At 43.3% G+C, this 15,543-nt stretch overlaps 1 protein-coding gene across 1 annotated transcript in view; it reads right to left on the bottom strand.

The window, feature by feature from the left end:
- Positions 1 to 434: 434 nt before the first annotated feature.
- UST (uronyl 2-sulfotransferase) overlaps positions 435 to 15,543 on the bottom strand; it is a 172,180-nt gene continuing 157,071 nt past the window's right edge. Inside the window, exon 8 of the mRNA XM_076333885.1 lies at positions 435 to 3,673. Within this exon, the coding sequence (XP_076190000.1) occupies positions 3,390 to 3,673 (284 nt within the window). The 3' untranslated portion in view covers positions 435 to 3,389. The remainder of the gene's footprint in view (positions 3,674 to 15,543) is intronic.

Raw genomic sequence — 15,543 nt, forward strand, 5'->3', positions numbered from 1 at the left:
TTAACAACGGTTGATTCTCTCTTTAGTGTGAAAGCACCGATGTTTCACGTACATTATAACATCGCTTTGGACTATTGGAGCTTTTATGCCTGGCCATCAAATAGCACGTCTAGTAAAATGCAGTGTATGGGGACCAAGCTGTTTCTCTCCTGCATAAAACTTCTTTCTACTTAGCAGCCATAACGCACATGAGACAATGTATTTCGGGGTACTTAATGCACATTTCAAGCGAGTAAAAGAGTTCCTCCTTCACTCTCACACCTCCAGACAGTTCGGGACATAGAATAACCCAGGAACAACCTGCCCCAATCTCGCTGCTACAGTAGGACTGTCAGACGACAAACTGTGCTGTATCCAATCCTGTTCTGCTAGGTGCAACTCCAACGTCTTACCCACCGCCGCCGCACCCAGGCAAGAAAACTAGCGTAAGCAAGTAGACTATGGCGCTAGGAAGAAATGTACAAGTTTTATTTTTAAACATCACTGGACTGAAAAATAGTCGTATGGCTTATTTATATTTCAGGAGATGGTACTGAATAAGTTAAAGAATATTTCATCCCAAAACATACGTTGCTTTCATTTATAGCTAAGCTAATGTACACATATGATTTCTTATTTTCATAAATGTCAAGCACCCACCTTTTTCCCCCCACAAAGATTTACAAGTACATGCATGGCACTTCCTACAAAGCTGTCGTGGGCTAAAGGCTTACACAGAATGATTTTTTTTGGAATAAGAAATATTAATCAGACCAAAATATAATCATTTAAATCAACTTCTTCCTGAGCAACTTAGAATTTGGAATGTGCTGAAAAGTTTCAATAAATAAGTCAAAGATTAACCAGCTTGAAACGTACCTTTTAACAATTAAGTAAAATATATTTCATGACAGACGAATAGGCTGTAGGACCAGGAATCTTAGACGCTATGTGCCAGATAAATTTATGAAGTACCATTTGAGGAGGAGAGGCCAGGTTGATTGTTACGAAAAACACAACAACGTTAAAACCTAGCAAGTAAATCATTAAACAGGTTTTGTATTTAGGTTATAAGTAGTGATGGCTGAAGATACCATTAAATAAACAGATAAAAATAGACTTTACGGTAAGCGGCAGTGAACTTGCAGGAAGGGTGAATGTGTTAAGTGACTGATTATTCTGTTACAATGTTGGCAAAAAGAATTCAAACAGAATTTCTGAAAGGTGAGAATATTAGTTTTCTTTCCAAAATGTAACAACTCCACAGTGTGTAAACTAATCATTACTCTTTCAATGTAATTTCATAGAAACCACTTAAAATATACAATGCAGCAGATTCATATTTTAGCTAGTATGTTAGTTGTTATCTGTGCCATTTTCAACTTGCTTTAATGTGCTCCCCCACGGTAGTGCATTGCTACCACCAACCTGGGATGTTAATAATGAGAACAGAATCCCCTACATAACATTTTCTGTAAGTTAGCATCTTGTCTTAACACGATTACACTTCTTTATTTTCGTTCTCTGCGTGTAGGTACAGTAAAGACTGACTGGTGATGAAGATGGGCCATAATGTTTATTGGCTCTCAGCAGGCTCAAGGAAGAGGAAACCCTTGGAAAGCACATTCAAACTTAGCCCGAGTTTGTATGTCTCATCCATCACAAAATAACTTTTGCTTGTTATTTCAAACCGCAGGATTACCTTGCAGATGGCAGACACGGTGCCGAGGCAGCTGCAGAATAGGACGCAAAGCCTGCCCAGTAGATGTTTGAGAAAGGACGTGAGTTAGATAGAGGTGCATCGCCCCTGAAGTGTTACTGAGACTCGTCCTGGGAAGGAGCTGCAATTCCTCAGCCCCGCTTCTTTCCTGTGCTCTAGGATAGGAATTTATTGCTATCATCCTCCACTAGTTCAGCTTCCTCTAGTCATCAGAGATGCACAAGAGGCCAAGGCCTCATCAAGACCCCCAAAGCCCCCCTGTTCCGCTATGGAGCAGACAGCCAAATAGCTCTGCCCATTGCTGCGTGCGGGTCCGTCACTTCTGCACCACCAGTCCCGGCAGGCTGTCGAATAGCTGGCAAGCCTGCACATCACAGGGAACCCCAGGGACACTCACCTTAAAGACAACAGCATGTCGCATATTGGAGCTATTCCCCTTTCCCCTCCCAGCCTCCACCCATCCCCTTTCTAGTGTTTGCTGATAATACTTGTAGTGATTAACAAGGGCAACTTTCACAGTGACTCTCTTACCAACCTATCACTGAATCGGCTTTGGTTTCACAGAATATGCCGTCTTCTTTTCTTTGTTTTATCACTCCTAAATATTTCAACTAGAGAAGTTGTGTATGTCCATATCGTTAATTTTAATTCTAGCCATGCTAAAAGCAGACGTCTGGCGTTTGCGCTGGTGGGGCAGCTGCGTTCAGCTTCAGATGTGAACAACTAAACTCTGCGATCGCAGAAATACCAGTCATGCTTAACAGGAGTTCCAGACCATCAACATTTTTTAATGAGTGACTTTTTCTGTATCTCTTTGGATCTGTGACCCCTAAGAAGAATAAAAGTCTACAAATACCATTCCTGAACATAAAAACTGTACACGGCACCTTTTTCTTCAGAGTCTAATAGAAACGTACTCAACTGCAGAAACAAAACTCTACAGTTTAGGTAACCCTGCCTTACACTTTTCATCCATTGTTGCCATTCACTGACCAGGTAACTTCTTCCACTCTGTGAACTAGAAGGGTTTAGCAAAAACATCTAGTTCCTGTAACTTGCCTTATGCCCACTAACATTCATTTGCCAGAATGGCAGCCTCGCTCCTCCCACGCAGGGTAATTCAGAAGCCGTTATCTAGCCCCTTTCCGAGCCTGTTATCCTCGATGTGCACAGACACGGCAATGGCTCTGACCGTACCACTGGGATACCAGTGTGCTCCGGGCAGAAAGAGGCAATCTTCCCAAATGGCTCACTGCCCCTAGTCTGCACTGCTGGTAGTTAATGCCGCAGTGTTATGCAGCGAAGACTTGTTTCTGGAGAAAGAGAAAGATGAGAGTCTGTAAAATTCACTTTTCAAGACCGCCTAATCTATTCTTTTATGTTTTACAGGTTCCCAGAGGACTATTGTGTACTCCAAAAGTTATTTTGTGATGGACAGTAGATACTTCTCTCTTGAACTATGCTATAGCAAGGATGCTATAGAGCCAACACCGTATAATGAATCAAACCTGCAAAACCAGGTATCTCCCGATGGCCCCAGCATGTGGGAATGGCCTCTTCCGTTCCGTTTCAAACGCTGCTGCGCATTAACTCAGTTCCTTAAGGAATTACTTTTAATAATAATAATTAAAAAAAAATCTTAAGAAAGCTGGAGGGGTCACCAGAAGAGAAAGGACAGCTCTTCCATCCATCACCTTTTATAGATATCCTCTAGCCACTTTTCATCATCTTCTTCTTCATCGTCTATCGGTTCTTCTGTTTCCAGGGGAGAAGGAATGAAGAACTCGGGTCTGGGACGTGGTTTCCTGATATGAGACTTCAGTCCAAACTTGCGCTTTAGCAGGTGGAACTGTTCTTTGACATAGTAATAAAACTCATATTCATATCTCATGCGTTGGTAGAGGATCTGTATTGCTTCTGGAGAGGGGACGGTCTTTTTCACTGTCACAGTCAGATTGCCAAGTTTCCTATGTTCTGCGAAAAAAAACAAACAAGCAACATGGTGGGTGCTGATTAATGAGACCAGACCTAAACTTTTTTTTTTAAAAAGATGAAGGCATGGCCCTACTGCTTTACTGATACAAATGAGCTCAATCTGTCTCCTTAATAAAGGATTTACTTTTAACAAGAGATGAAAAAATATAGAAGTTTGAAGTCAGACTTGCATGTTTAAATATGGCTAGTTCATACATGGCATTTGGCATTGCGTGTAGTCACCGAGGATCTTAATTGGCAATGGTTATCTGAAAATGCAAATTAGGTCATACCAATTATGAGCATAAACTACACGTAGAGAAACCCATAATCTTGCCTAGCTTTGGAAATTTTGCCTGATGCATGTGAAGTATATATCCAGCAGGCAGCTGAGCTGAGCTCATCAGTTGTTTCCTATGTGGCATACTACGTCGTGTCTCAGTTTTGCTTTATTATTGTTCAAATCTAAACAGATATATATCAACCTGAATCCATCTCAGGCTAGCATCAAAGCATTGTTGGCATCACCACATGACACCTCAAGACCAAATGTGCCTGCTGATTTTCTTGTCCTGTTATACCTGCTAAATAAACTAAACTCATCTTCCTGTCGTGCCCTGGGACTGGAAGATTTCAGTACGTTTTTCTTCACCTGACAACTTTTGCTTTGGTAAACCAAAATAAAACACCTTTATTGCCGATAAAGAATTAGAGTTACTAACAAAAATATTGAATTGCCTCTTTGCCTCCTCTCTCAATAGATTATTCTACCATTGGAGATTAATGTATTTGAACAAGCTGTAAAGCAAACTCTCAAGGCAATCATTTTACTGTTTTCTACCAGATGGCAACAGGCTGCCAGAGCATCCTAAGTGTTTTCTTCTTCTCCAAGACAGAAACGTAGTTGAAAGTCAACCGTGAAGAAAAGAACAGAAAAAGCTGGAAGTACTGACCTGTGGCACCGCTGTATCCCCCCTAACAAACAACTGCAGCTTCTTTTAGGAGAAGTGGAGATGAACGTTACACTGATGAAGTACTAGCCTCTATAATTAGGTTTTCTGAAAGCTCGGTGCTCCAATCCAGCAAGCCTCATGTCTTACTCTGAGAGAACGTGACGCCCATGGAAATAAATGACTGTAATAGCCTCAGAATACACCTGGGTCCAGACAAGGCAAGATGAATGGGCTTGCACGGAAGCAAGGAGATGCCAGTTAGACGTTAGTAAAAAACCTTTTTCATGGCAAGGATAGTTAGGCAGTGCAGCAGAGCACGCAAGTTAGAAAAGCTGTATCTCTGGAGGATTTTAAGAGCAGATTAATTGATTCTTTCCTGAGGGAAGCCGCTTGACTAGGTGACATCTTAAGGCCATTTTCCACGACTCTAAAACCAATAGATTAATTTTAATCTTGTCAGCCCTTACTTCACTTCCTTGCTCTTTGCTGCAACAGCAAGGTCTGCATGAGAACTGTTTTTTTTTGTTCCAGGATAATGTCTTGGCTTCTGCTGCTCATTCTTCCCTTAATATTTATATCCTCTATTTGTGCTGCCTCAAATGCCAAAGAGAAATCCCCACACTCTACATGACTACATAGATAAACTGTTGCAGTGAAGAAGAGCTGGATTTTGATATAGAAACCTCATTCTTATTGTAACAGCAGTTATGCAAGTTGGAGGAATTCAAAAGGGTCGGGCCATGAAGCACGGCAAAGAAAAAACTTACAAGGAGGAAGCAGACAACAAAGAACATTTCATGTTTCCAACTGGGTCCCAGCGGCAGCAACCACCCTCGCTCCCAGAGGGAGTCCCTGAATCAAAACAGGATTTTATCACGGGCAGAGTGTTGCTCATGTGAGCAGGCCAAACTGAGGTCTTCTGAAGCATCTGCCAGCAAAGCTAAACACATGCTTAGCAGCTCTACAGAGAAACATGTTTTCACAATCGCTTACACGTAAGGCTAAGGGATGGATCAATGATTCCTAGTAGGAAAAGTAAGTTGTTCTTGGGATTCCACAAGCAATACGTTCATCCAAGAGAAATAATCAAGAATAACTTTTTAGGGAAGAGAGGAATTTTAACCAAAGGCAAACCCATTTATTTGAAGAGGTCATAAAAGATGAGTAAGTCCAGCTAGCAAACACAACAGCAATGGTCTTTAGACAAAAAGCTGTTATTATTCAAGATTTTAGATCTTGAAAAGTACAACAGAAGGGTAGAGCACAGCTGTGTGAACATGAACTGCTTTCTTTACATTTTAAATGATCAATGTTCATGTAGCTTAGGGTATCCACACCTATAAACATACTCTAATTTTCAGACAATGGACACACGTTTTCCTACTTCAGACTAAAGGAATTAAAGAAAAACAACTGAAAGCTGTTCATTTTAATAACACTACACAAGACAGCAAGTGCTGCTGGGCTGGACATTCTCATATTCATTTGACTTCATTGCGTGACACACATCTGGTGCAGAAGAAAAAAGTTATATCTGAAAGAGGTATTCTCCCTCTCAATTTTGCTTACCAATTACGGCAGAGTAACTTGAAATGTAGGAAGGATATGATACAAAGAGAGAATAGGTTAACTAGTTACCAAACGTAATGCTGTTCTAAATCACAAAAAAAATTATTTAAAGCATTATTTTTATTTTGCATTTGTACTTTTAATTCCTTCTCTAAAGAAAGAATGGTTTTCATTAGTTGGTAAAAATTAAAACATGCTGCTCTGTAATTATATGGAGATTTTACACCAAACTTTGTAGTTCTTTACACTGAAATCTCAGTCTCTACTCGTATATCTACGTAATTAAACGACTTGCTACACAGAGTTCTTTGTTCTTTAATTACAGTGATACATGGTGATATATGCTCTATACTTACTGTTCACAGTTTATTAATTTGTATAGTTTTATTTAGATAGGAGTAAAATGATTAAAATACACAAAAGCTGAATTAAACATAAAGAAGCGATCTTTAACGTGCTGTCTAGCTAAGAAAAAGTGTAAAGGATCATGAAATGCTTGCATTTAAAATAGACATTAGCATAGAAAGCACTACCTGTAGCTAGTAAACGGGGTGAAATATTTTTGGTGAAAATATTTGGGTTCCCCAAGAGCTTATTCTCCTCTACACTACCTTTACTCAGAGACCAGAATAGACTAACAAATGTCTCATCTTTTTAAATTCTCAGTCAGTTGTTCACATTGCCATTGATGGGTATTAGATGAATACACTCCAGGAAGGACACTGTACTCAGTCTGTCCTCGGGTGAGAAGGCAACTGCCTTATGATGATTGAGCACTTCAAGACATTCCTTTTTCTGGTGCTTAGTTGGTAGCTTCCACCAGCTTTGCAGTCTGGTTTTCTTTACAAACTCAGCAGCAAACATACACTACTAAGTACTGCATTTATTAAGCTTAGGCCTTTATACTGCTTGCCAACTTCATTTTTATTTTACATAGGTTATTTCTGTTACAGAAAAATCCATTTATCTCGCTGGAAAGAGCTCTTTACTTATACGGTCCCTCCAGGACTCTAACCGGGAAAAGCCACTTCTTACAGCACCAGCTCCCTTCGGTGGCTGCTCCTCCCAGCAGAGAGAGGCCCTTGTGTTTGGCCCGGGAGCGCTGCCAAGGACGACAAGGTGAAAAGCGCTAGCCTGTCTTCTTGGGGGGGCGGTCTGTATGGGGCAGGACCAGCCAAAGGGGAATTTACTGGCGGTGTGCCAGGCAGGGAGCAGCCCGCCGGCACCCCCTCTGCCAAAGCAGCCAGGTGCTGCACGCCACCCTCACGGCAGGCAGCGAGAGAGCAGCAAAACATACTCATCGTCTGAATTTGCAGTAGTCACGAGTAGAGGATTCCTGCATGTGTGCAATTCTTCTTTGCTCTATGCACACACCTGCGTGTATAGATGTATACATACCTACAGATAGAAACACCCACGCTCTGGAAGGCTACAGGAACAATGTCGATTTCTCTGGCTTCCGTTGGTTCGCCTCGCAGTATAATCATCAGTAACTGCAGTGCATAAATAGCTGTGAGGTGCTGGTTGTCAGACGGTGTGAGTTGGGGCTGTGCCTGGCTGCAGGCTCAGCCTTTTGATAAAACACGTGAACTTTGCTTTTTTTTGCACTTGAATTTTATTTAGACTGGTTTCTGATCTTAAATACTCTTAAAAGGCTCTTCAATACAAATGTGCATGAAATCACAGAACTGCCCCTTGAAGTCACCTTAACCACCTCTCCTCATCATAGAAGCAAAATGGAAAAATTAGGTAGATCTGGCTTAAAGCCGAAATAACAATCTGCATATGCTACATAAACCCAGCTGTCGCACCAAAGGACCCCCATTTTATGACCTCTGAAACAGCCAACCATATGGAGGGCAACAAACTACAGCATTTACATTTTAGGGTTATTTTTTTTAAACTGTGTTTGCTTTGGCATTCTTTTAGATTACTAAAAAGAATGTACTATACAGTAAGCCAGCCTTCCAGTGCAGCCTGCTCATGCCTTGAATGAAGACTAAATGGGTATGCAGAGACCTTGGAGTGCCATATTTAGACAAAATGATCCTAAAGACATTCTCCACCTCTAAGAGAATTTTGGAATGACGCTTTCTCCAGCGCCCTGCCGTTTCGGCAGGTGTGACGCAGAGGCTTGCTCCCTAGCGCTGCTCCGCTGCTCCTGGACGAAGTCGCAGGGAGCCCAGCGCCCTCGGGGATCCGTCGGAGAGAGGTGAGCCAGGCTGGAGCCAGCGCAGGACGGCTGCAGGCGAGAGCATAACCGCGGGCTTGCCTGGCTAACGCTCGCGGCAGCAAAACCCCACGCCGAGCTCTGCTGCTCTAAGGCTGTGTGAACACGATGGCTGTCACAGATACAGTAAACTAATTTCCTGGAACTACACAGGGAGGCCCCGTGTTTCAATCGTACGCAGCTGAGCTGCAGCACATACCTACTTCTCCACAGTTTTAAATGGAAATAAATGTATGTCACTGTCGTTAGATGCGATGTACGAATCGGCGAAGGCCTCTGCTTGATATGCCACTCAAACGATTGCTGCGGTGCTAAAACAGGGCTCTGATGGCTATGCTAGAAATGATCTCCCCCCAGAATATCTAACTGTGGCTCAGCAGAAAATTTTCTGGCACAACTGATCCGCTTTTCAAACTTGAATTTTTTAGCTGGGCTCTTGAAGGGTATCTGGGAAAGGACGTTTTGGGAGAACAGATGAGACGCCGATGTGTTTGGGTCACAGGCCATCTTTCTGACGGCCACAGGGCTGCTACCGCTCAGGAGCGCGCCGAGTCCGGGGCAGCTCCCAGGTGGGAGGAGGGAGGGATGCACTGTGGCCGTACTGCGCGACTGAGCGCCTCGCATAGGCTCGAGTTTGCTAAAGGAAAGCAGGGACGGTGGAGAAAACCTAACAGAGTCACCGACCGGGAAGAAGTCTATTAAAAACCAAAGTTGATGAAAAAGTAAGTAGTGATTTGTCCCATAGCATCTACTAGTTTTGTCTGTCTGAAATACTATGAATCCCAATTATTAACCTCCTTACTGCTAGTTTACTCTTTTCTCAGTTATTCACATCAACAAAATAAGGTGTAAGTTTTACAACGTGTAGATAAAGATTAGACACTCATGTGCATACTGAGGACAGTTACGCTTGGCTCACTAGCAATGCTTGCTTTGTTTTAGCATTTCTGTCCCGAATTATTGTGCTGCTTTGATGACCTGGAACAACTCCTAACTCCAGGGGATCAGGAGAACTCTAGCCCACTGGCACACAGCAACGTTCCATCTCTTAAAGGTCAGATACGGATCTCTCTGAAAGGACAGCTCTCCAGGGGCCATGGAAACACCCAGAAGTCCAGAGACGTGCAATCCTAGGCAAATTGGATGTCCTGTTTATCAAACAGGGATCTTGAGAGCAAATACACCAGACTGTAATTAGCAAAACGATGGCTGCCAATGACAGAGACTGAACTAGGTGAGACAGTTACAGCAATGCTCCTTCTTCTTTCTCACCACTACAATGAATAAGAAAACCAGAGGGAAGAATAATGTCACTGTTAACCTAATATAATTTCTTTCTTAACATTAACATGGACAAAATGCAGGGAGCTCAGAGAATGATAACCTGGCAGAGAAAAATGGAGGGATGCCAAAACAGAGATTAGCCGGGAAGAGCTCACAGAGATAATCTGAAAGACACATAATCAAACAACTACTAATGCTCAAGGATGTAAACACCAAGGAGGCATGGCACAAGATCAGAACAAGGAAGAAACATGGTGGTGGTGGGGAAAGAATAATGTTAGTGATAGATGTAAGAAGTATCTTGGGCCAGTAAGGCTGAAAATAACAAAAGGAACATCTTCCTACAGTATGCAAGAAAAATATATTGGGAATATATTGCAGAGGTCAACACTGCACTGGTCTGGCTGTCAACTGGACAATGTAACAATGATATGAATCCAACAGTGCTCTGAAATACTACTTAAGCAACTAAAGGCATTGTATCACTATTAGGAAACACTTGCCTTACAACACACTCAGCAATGCAAATATATAACTTTCTCCATACTTTGTAAACAGCTACCACTCTCTGAGGTCTCTTCTCCAGCCAGGAAGTATTTATCATGAAATCTCCAGCCCTCCTCTTGGAAACTTCACGGTGTTATGCCTTTGCTCCTACCAGTTCAGAGCTGTGGATCCAACAACGTGGATTTCCAGCTGCATGGGACACCTCAGCCGACCATCCTGTACCACACACTGCCCCTTGCTGCTGCCCCAGCCTGGAAACGTGCCGTATCTCACACATGATCAGCTAACAAATCTCAACAGGATCTTCTAAGAGACTCCTTTATTTGGTGCACTTTAATGTTGCATTCCCAGTTAAGGTAAGTTAACACAGAAGGAAAAAGAAAAGCTGAAAATTAACCCACATTGGTAGAGTGAAAAGGCAGATTCTTATGAGAATGTGGTCAGGTACTTTTATTGCTGTTAAGCAACTTCTAAGTTGAACTAGACAGAGTTAGAGGTGCCAAAACCAAAGTCATCTGCAGAGGAAATGCCAGGATTCTCTAGTTCGAGTTGCAGAGAGAATTGCTATGGTTGCAGTTCATATGCAATTTCTAATATATCTTTTATAGCTGTATAAGTATTATTGAATGGATCCAGTCAAATCTGGATCTGACAAAACCACAATTTAAAAATAGGTTCTTACAGATCACTTGTGAACAGTGTTGCATGTACTGCATGCAGGAAGTAATGCAGATACTAACATTACTACTTTTTGCAGAGAAAAGACAAAGTTGCAGTGATCGAGACAAATTTCAGCAGTGCTTACAAGCAGGAAAAGCTTCACCACAGGTATGCTATGCAGAAAATCTGCAGAGATACAGCCTGGGACTTGAGAACCTAGAGCAGGCATCTTGCCTTTGTGCTTCAAGTCACAGTAGACTGCTATCTGTGATTTTTGTCCACAAAAAGGAAGCGACGGAAGAGGCGTGCTGTGCAAGCTTAAGATGTCTAAGAGGGATGGAGCGAGGTGGAGGTGTCTTTATTTCCATATATAGTATTGATGCGTGCAACACTGGCATATAGCATCCAGTTTTGTAACCACATCCTAAATCAGACAGGGTATGAAAACAGCCTCAGAATGAATACTGGGATTGGAAGGGACACTTTAGAGAAAGATGTTAAATTCACTCTGGTCAGCTTACCAAAAAAAGAAGATTGAGAGGTGACTTGTTTACAACATCTGCATATTTTCATGGTGAGAAAACTATGGATACTGAAGGGTTGGAAGCTGAAGCCAGAGAAATGCGGACTGGAAGTAAGGCACAGCTTTTTAACGTGGTGAAGGTGATTAATCACTAGAACAAAATAAAAAGAGTTGATTTGCTATCACTTGGTATTTTTACATCAACACTGGGTAACTTAACCAACTCCAGTTACTGATCTCTGTGCAGAAGTAAGAGAAACTGTGTGGCCTGTAGCACACAAGAAGCCAAGCTGAATGACCCAATGGTCCATTTCCGTCTTTCACAGACGCAAGTTCCAAGCGTCTTGCACGTGTCAGCTTCCAAGTCTGGAGTACCGCTTGTTAAAGCCTTTTTGTCAGTGCCTTTGAGATACCTCCATGTGAATGTCATTTTTGGAAGATGTCTGAACATCTAATTTGCTACCTTTTCCAGTCACTGGCTGTTCAAACCTAGTGGTCACCACCCTGCAGTATCAGGCCTTGCAGGAATGCGAAGTAACACTAAATTTTTTTTAAAAAGTTTGAGAACACGGCCTTAAAAATTATTGATTCTGAGTGCTGCCTCTTCCTGTCTTCCTAGAGCATACATATGACTGTTTATTGCTTTATATAAGAATAACTACTGAAATGAGAAATGAAAGCACAAATACTAACTAGGACTAAAATAATGGCCAATAATAAAATGTATGCACTGCCAAGGTAAAACCACTACTGATAGGGTATACAGGACTGGAAGATGCACATTACTGTGTGAAAGCTGCTATTAAAATGGAGGAAAAAAGAAAAAGGTATCAGTTCTCTTCTCCCTTGTGAGAAAGTTGCCAGTTCTAAGATTTTCTCCCAACTATGTCTTCACACAGACAACTGAAAGCCCTGAAATGGCTTTATTTCTTATTATTGCAAGTTACAGGCGGTCAAGAGAAAATTCTCTCTTTTGCCCTTAGGTTCTTTTGTGTATAATGAGCGACTGAAGGCGGCCAGGGGCTGAGGCACTGGTGAAGAAGGAAGAATGCTACCAGAGCAGAAACAACACACTGTTCCTTTCAAGTTCACCCCCTCCTGGCCCACAGCCCGACTGCCTTGGCCAGCTGCCAGGGTATCGGGACAAAGGCTTCCTCCTCTGGCCAAAACCGAGGAAAAGGGTCCGTTGTTTCACACAGGCAGATTTGTTTCAGCAAGAGAAAAAAACTAAAAAGAAGGGGAATTATATTAACTGGAAGTCCTGGGAGAGGAGAGTAATCTCCTAGTGTGGCTAATGCAATTCTCACCCCATGCTTTTCCTGGAGAGGGAACGTCTTGATTCTCTACCCTTCAGGCTAGAAGGCAAAGTATAATGTCTCAACAGGGCTAAGCCCTAAGGCTGCCAGGATCTTCGTGTCCCCTGAGGTTACTATGAACCAGAAACAAGAATGCGTCCTTCCTCCTTCCAGGAAGCCCCAGGCGACCCACTGCTCCCCTCCACGCCTGCACTAATAAGCTCGCGTGAAGGGCGAGCGTCCTTACTCATAAAAAGACAGAAATTTCTATGCACCTAGCAGACCTTGAAGAGTCTGACAGATAGATAAGCCAAACATTTAGCTATCTCAGGACTTCACAGTGACCAAGGCTCCTGCTGGATTTCCACAAAGTCATTAAAACTAAGTCGAGGTGAATTCACACCGGGGCTTTTTGCCGTCTCTGTAACAGAGCCTGCAGCCCTGGTCTGCGATGGGGAACTTGGGACACTTGGGGTTCGCTGCAAGTTGAGAGGTCGTGCCCCTCCCTGAAACCTCCGAGGCAGATGCCGTTGCAGAGGTTACACAGAGACGCAGTGGCTTTTCATGCCAACCTCAGCTCCTGTTTAGCAGCACAGCGACAGGAGAGGGATGAGGACTTGAAAAAGGTGGAAGAAAATCCCCAGGTCTGGCATGACCCGTTTGATTCTGAGCACCGAAGCGCTTGGGTGAGGTGGGCTACCTCAGAGGCTGTATCACAGGAGGTAGTGTCTCAGTGAGCTGTGGCAGGAGACTTCCCCTAGCGATTATTTATATGTCTGAGAGTTTTTGGAAGCAGGCCCCAATTCAAGAACAAGTGTGATTTTAATCTGCTCGGGTTAATATAAATGAATACAGGACATTTTCAGGTGCTTAGATGCTGTTCCAACACCATCGAGATTTACACATGCATGTACTTGCTCTGTATTCCAGGCAATAGATTTTCCTCCTGAAGGAGCGGGGAAATGGCATTTCTGACACATACTTATGAGACCAAGATCTTTGCAGACCAAGGCCTCCCTATGCACCTCGTGCATGTGCACCAGCCAGTAGCAAAGACAGCCTCCCCTGTAGTACCTCTCATCTATCTTCAGTGACTTACGTGATCAGCTCCAGCACATCTTGACCATTCTCGTTCGTGCATCAGCACCAAGAGCAATCCATTGAGGAAACAGAGTTTGCTCAACAATCCTTTTTAATTCAACTCGCGTTTAGCATTACTGTGCTGACAGGGAAGAGGTACGTGGGCACATCGTTCTGCCATCTATCACCTTGTTTACAGAAGTATATTCTCAGTAGCCTTAACTCTATTGCAGGTCAAAGGAATTAGTTGAGTACTGCGAAAACACCCATGAATCAGAATGGGAGATTTACAGGGTATGAAAAGCCACTGCTCCTGCACTTAGTCCTGCAAATTGTCTTATGTCTGCAGTGTTTCAATCAGTAGTTTCATTCCAGTGTTAGAGAGACTGGCTAGTATCAAAGTTTCCGGGATGACTGCACTGTTTTGATTTAATGACAATACTAGTCCTGACATAACGACTACCGTGCTTCAAGGTTATACTGCACAAAACTTTCCCTTGTGCTTAAGAAAACAGGAGAAAAAATGACCTGCTGTCTTTTCCCATTTCAGTATTTATGGGCACACGTAAACATTAACACCTCTGAATGAAGATAAAATGGGACAGAAACCAGGAAGGATGTGACAGTAATTAGGAAGAGCTCTTCAAGAAAAATCAATTTTGGGAGGGAGCGAGGTTACTAAAAAGAACACTAAACCTGCAACAAACCAGGGTTTTGCTGAAGAACATTGCAATTTTTTACATTGTGATCTTCAGGAGTGGCAAAATAAAGGCCCTTAACATTATTCACGAGACACGCAACGTTAAGAGTTGCATCAAGATAGAGAAACCCTGTTGTGGTGGGTTGACCCCAGCCAGCAGCCAAGCACCCATGCAGCCACTTGCTCGCTTCCCCTGCCCCCACAATGGGACGAGGGAGAGAACAGGAAGAACGAAAGCAAGAAAACTCGTGGGTAGAGATAAGGACAGTTTAATAGGGGGGGGGAGAAAGTGATGCAAAGGAAATCCCTCACCACTTCCCATAGACAGACCAATGCCCAGCCAGTCTCTGAGCAATGGCCAGCTTGGAAGCCAAAACCCCCGTTCTTCCTCCTCCACCCCTGCTTTTATTGCTGAGCATGATGTTATATGGTATGGACTATCCTTTTGACCAATTTGGGTCAGCTGTCCTGGCTGTGTCTCCTCTCAACCTCTTGCCCATCCCCAGCCCACTGACCGAGGGGGCAGAGCGAGAAGCAGAGAAGGCCTTGACGCTGTGTGAGCTCCGCTCAGCAACAACCAAAATACTGGTGTGTTGTCAGCTTCGTTTTAGCCACAAATCCAAAACACAGCACTATATAAGCTGCTATAAAGAAAGTTAGCTTGAGCCCATCCAGAGCCTGCAGAGTAAAAATGGCTGCTGTCAGATGTGGGCAAACCTGTCACACCTGTCTCCAGGAAATTTAAAATACACACAACATACATACATAATGCATATAACAGGCACAATGGATCAGATGAAGTACTCACTGAGTCACTATACTGAGTATTTGAATGGTGGCCAGTAGTGCATGCTTGGAGGAGGAGTGGCAGAGGCACAGACCGTGTCTTCCCCCAGTGCCGTCTCGCAGCTCCTGGTGCTCAGCAGCTAGGCACCCCTCGAGCCAGCAGCTCCTGGTGCTCAGCAGCTAGGCACCCCTCGAGCCAGCAGCTCCTGGTGCTCAGCAGCTAGGCACCCCTCGAGCCAGCAGCTCCTGGTGCTCAGCAGCTAGGCACCCCTCGAGCCAGAAG

Source organism: Aptenodytes patagonicus, chromosome 3 (genome assembly GCF_965638725.1).
Source record: "Aptenodytes patagonicus chromosome 3, bAptPat1.pri.cur, whole genome shotgun sequence".
In the NCBI taxonomy this organism is placed as follows: Eukaryota; Metazoa; Chordata; class Aves; order Sphenisciformes; family Spheniscidae; genus Aptenodytes; species Aptenodytes patagonicus.